Source organism: Leucopleurus acutus (assembly GCF_964270905.1).
Source record: "Leucopleurus acutus genome assembly, chromosome: X".
In the NCBI taxonomy this organism is placed as follows: Eukaryota; Metazoa; Chordata; class Mammalia; order Artiodactyla; family Delphinidae; genus Leucopleurus; species Leucopleurus acutus.
Window position 1 is genome coordinate 131,294,753 of NC_139148.1, and position 4,638 is coordinate 131,299,390.

The 4,638-nt window shown below is 46.0% G+C and overlaps 1 protein-coding gene across 1 annotated transcript; it reads right to left on the reverse strand.

Annotated features, from left to right (window-relative positions):
* Positions 1 to 270: 270 nt before the first annotated feature.
* SMIM9 (small integral membrane protein 9) lies at positions 271 to 4,247 on the reverse strand (the record flags this gene model as incomplete). The annotated part of the gene is made up of 3 exons (XM_082865178.1): positions 271 to 298; positions 3,080 to 3,209; positions 4,064 to 4,247. The coding sequence occupies 3 exons, from the start codon at positions 4,245 to 4,247 to the stop codon at positions 271 to 273; spliced, it is 342 nt and encodes a 113-aa protein (XP_082721304.1).
* Between the last annotated feature and the right edge of the window lie 391 nt (positions 4,248 to 4,638).

Sequence of the window (4,638 nt, forward strand, 5' to 3'; positions counted from 1 at the left end):
TACGCGGGCCTCTCACTGTTGTGGCCTCTCCCGTTGCGGAGCACAGGCTCCGGACGCGCAGGCTCAGCGGCCATGGCTCACGGGCGCAGCCGCTCCGCGGCATGTGGGATCTTCCCGGACCGGGGCACGAACCCGTGTCCCCTGCATCGGCAGATGGACTCTCAACCACTGCGCTACCAGGGAAATCCGACAATTTAATTTTACCTGATAGATACTTCCTCGATGCACACAAATAGCACACTCTGCACTCTCTTGGAATCTTCTAGTACTTCATTGGGCTGGTTCACCTATGAGGATACTGGGAAAGGAAGAGAAAATGACTGCTGAACTGAGTTTAAATTCCAGTACACTGTCTTGGTCTGCACAGAGCTACTTTGTAGTTACACCACCTTTTCCAAGATAGGATTTTGGACAGCTTCTTTTCTTATCACGAACCAAGTAATTTCATATTGCGAAAACTGCGTTCATGACTTGAGAAAGTAAGAGTAAGAGTGTGGTATCAGAGTGTGATCAGATAGTTTTTCGTCTTTTGTTTTTAAAGTTTCTCTTAAAAAACTTACTAATTAAACAATACGTTTTGTTGTGGAAAGATTGGAAAGTGCAGACACACAAAAATAAACATGAAACTACATAACAACAACAATAGTGATAATTAAAGTCACCTATTCACTATCACAAGGAGATGACCAATGTCTAAATCTTTCGTTAGGTCCTTAAAAGTTTTTTTCCCTGTACATATAGTTTTTCACAACAAATTGGGTGAAATTGCATATCCTCTGTTATAATCTGCTTTTTTCCACTCAACAATATTTCATGAATCTGATTCCATGTAATTACCCTTCTACAGCAACGTTTTGGTGACTGTATAGCTCTCATTGTATGAATGTTCACTGCTTTCTTTAACCAGCCAAGAATCATTTAAGTTGGTTCTATTTTTTCACTAGTATAAACCGTACTAAAAATTCGTTAGATTGAATACGTGTGTTTTTGCGTACTTGCCAGGGCCCCGAGAGGTTAGCCAGCCTTCCATGCTGATTTCCTCAGGTAGCAAGCAGCTAGCCTAAGCCTTCTTTACAGCCACCGCTAATGGTTATAGAGGGTGAATAAAGAGGCGCAGAGAAACTTTGCAATCCTGACTGTGAAATGCACTCATAAAAAATCAAGTATTATTCGGCGTCTAGTATGTGCCCAGTCCCAAGTGCCAATTTTTCCTGGGACTTGATGCACCCCGTATGACTAGAGACTCAAACCTTCCTTTGATTTTGCAATATTAAAAAAAATTAGGCCTTGAAGTGTTTTCTTCTGTTGAATTATTTTGGTTGTTTTCTACCAAAAAATTAATTATGTCTCCTGCATCTATCATTTTTTTCTCTAATCTTACTTTCACTAAGGTCTTTGTTTATCCAGCTTTTTGGATCCTTTTATATTTTGTCATCCATGTCTTCTTTTGTTTTGTTCTTACTGTCCTTGTTTGTTCCCAGCAAGCAAGGGTTTACTGGTTTTTCTCGCCAGGCTGAGCCATTTACTTCAAAAAGGCAACATTTCTCTCGGCATGTTGCCTGCCTGTCTTCACAGAAGCCCCTCCGTGTGTGCGTGTTTCAGCAAAGCCTCAGATGTTTCTGATGCAGCCGGCCTGTTGGCCAGAGTTTGAGCAACAGTGATTTAAAAGATAGAGAATCAAATGTATGTTGACTTGAGTCCTGGCTTCTTTAGTTGTGAAATGCAGTCTTCCTCTGTGCTTGGGAAGAAGGAACAGGGTTGGTGAACACAGAGCCTGTACTTCCTGCGGCGGGGGAAGGACAACTCTGAAGGGGGTCACCGGAGGCCTTGCAGGGCTTGCAAGGCGGTTCAGCTTCTCCCTTCCTGCCCCTGCCCCACCGCAGGCGTTGATCCCTGATAATAACCCTGCACACCACACTCCCGCCACACAGTCTGCTTCCAGAGTATCTGGTTCTCTCAAGTCTGGGTGTGGCTCTTCTTGGTTAAGAGAGCTTTGAACCGAAGTAGACCATGTGCCCCTGGTCTCCAGCTTCCACCCCCACCCCTGCCCCATACAGTGATGGCGCAGGAAGAGGGCAACGGCTGTAAACCCTTCCCTTTGAAAAGAGGAAGACCGGGAGGCCTACAGCACTCCCTGCTCTGTAGTCATTCTGGAATCCTGCTGGTCAGACATTGATCAGGCCCAGCTCTTCCTCCTAGAAGGGGGAGCTCCCTGGCCTGTGGCCCATCCTCCAGGACGCTCCCCGGTCCACTATTCTCTGTGGCCGTGTCTGAAGCAAGTGTCCTTCTCATGGCCGATCCGAGGTCTGAGTACTGCTGTACGGCTGAAACAATGAATAGCTCATTTAGTTCTGTTTGGCTCCTGTGAGTTCTAGGTGCCAGGAACCATATCCAAGTTTGTTTCCTAGACATGGTTCTTGATCTGTGGTCGTTTTGAGGTTATCAGGAGCCTTAGGTGGGGATGCCACACCCTTCACCTGATCTTTGACCTCAGCCACTTTATTAGATTCCGAAGTTTGAACAGCCCTGAGCCACCAGGTTGTAATTATTCAGTTGTCTTATTTCTCTGTCTCTAGTAATCAGGACAGAGACAGGCAAGTGGTCATGTCTTAGTAAATACTGATTGAATTAATGAAATTCAGGCTTTGCTAGCTAAGCTTAAGTATTTTGTTAGCTATTTCAGGAATCTCTTTGGCTTCATATGATTTAATAATAAATATTTCAGCAAATTTTCAGGCAGTTGAAAAGTTAATCACATGTTTTCCATGTATAGTTCCTAAACTAAAGGGAAGGATAATTAGGAGTTAATGAAGTTAGTGTAAGAAAAAAAAAAGATCAATTGCAAACACTGGTCTTTAAACGTCATGTGTCAGTGGCTGGAAACATAGGGAGTGGGTTAGAGAAAAAAAGAGAACGTGCAGGAGACTTTTTCAAAGGGGCACACATGGGCTTTCAGAGTGGTGTTCCCACAATCACCTTCCTCAGAACTTTCCCTTAGTTACAGATGCGCAGGCTGGTGTGGAACTTGGCTGTTCCTGCCTCTCCCTCGGTTCCCCCTCTCCTCCCCCCAGCAGCTTACGTGAGGCAACAGAGGGTCCCCATGATCGCTGAAATGATCAGAAAAGCAAAAATGGCAGCTGTAGGGATGGAGCTCCTGATGAGATCCCACAGGTAATCAGTGAAGTTGCTCAGCCAGGACCTGGAAGTTTCTGCAGGAAGAGCATAGACAGTCACTGAAGAGAGCCCGAGTAAGTGATGAAGCTGGGATTTGAAACCTGGTTCAAGTTCAAATAGTTGTCCCAGATCTCAGGTTCTTATAGTTGCCCAGGGCCCATATTCCTAACAACTTTGCTGTGCTGAGAGATTAAAGGAATACACTTTTGGGAAAACAAAGGTATCCTCAGATGGACATCATCTTTTCCTCCTTGTATGTGAAATAGGAACAATAATGTCCGCCCCAGATCGCTTAAAGGTTGTTTGGAGGTGTCTGTGAATCAATGGGGTACACTGTGAGCGAGGAGCACGACTTAATAGACACCATGCTGTTGCCTAGAGGGTGTTCGGGAGGCTGAGGGCCCTGGGTGTCCCGTGAGGAGAAAGGAGAAGGCCGCCTGCCCAGTGGCACCAACAGGAGGAGGCCGGGGCGGCCGGCAGAAGGAGGTTCAGGGTCTGCTGATCGGGGAAGAGGCAGGGCAAACAAAAGTGTCTGTGGTGTGAAGTCAGGAGGGTTCACCACTCACAACGGTACCCTTTCCAGCGATGGGAAGGAACTCGGCACCACGCTGGGCTTTGGGAGCAGCTAAGCCATGGGTCAGCGGCTCGTCAGCTTTAGCTGAAATTTCGCTTCCTTTCTGAAGTCCTTCTTGACCCCTCCCCCCAGACAACTTTAATTATCCCTTTGTCCTCAGGGAGTATTTGTCATATTTTATGGAAGGTTGACACCTGTGGCTTTGGCTTAGTGGGTTCATGCTTGTTGAACCAAACCAGAAATACTTTGCTTTCCTGTGAACATTTTTTTTAAAATACAGAATCACTCTTTCCTGACCGGAGACAGGAATCTTACGTCCTATGAAGATAGGAACATTCATCGTAACAGCAAACACACCCCTTGAGCGTGGTTCCAATCCACCCTGGTCTTGTTTTCCGAAGGCAGATAAAGGTGACAGAGACAAAGCGACAGTTTCCAACAAGAGGCAAGTCAGAGAGCACAGCAGAAATCCAGTGCTCAGCAGCTTTGGGGGTTCCATGCGCCCTCCCGAGGGCCTGCACCGAGGGGAGATGGCTTTTCCCTTGGCTCGTCCCAAGGCAGCTCTGTCTGAAAAGTCAGAAAATGGTGGTTTAGATTTTATTGCAAACCTAGAGCTATTATGAACACAAGAAAAATTCACTTACTGACACTGTTGAATCCTGAACACAGTCAGTTTCCAAGGCAAAAACCAACCCGCCTTCAAGAAACAAAACAACACAAGACAGAAATTGACTGTGCTCCATCGGATCAGGTACCTGACATCCCCTCCTAAACCACATGCCCCTTTGGGCTTTTCCAGCTCAATTAGTGGAAACTCTTAAGTTGTTCAGGCCAAACCCTGTGGTGTCATCTTTGACTCCACTTTTTCAGTCCCACATCCTTTTCATTTC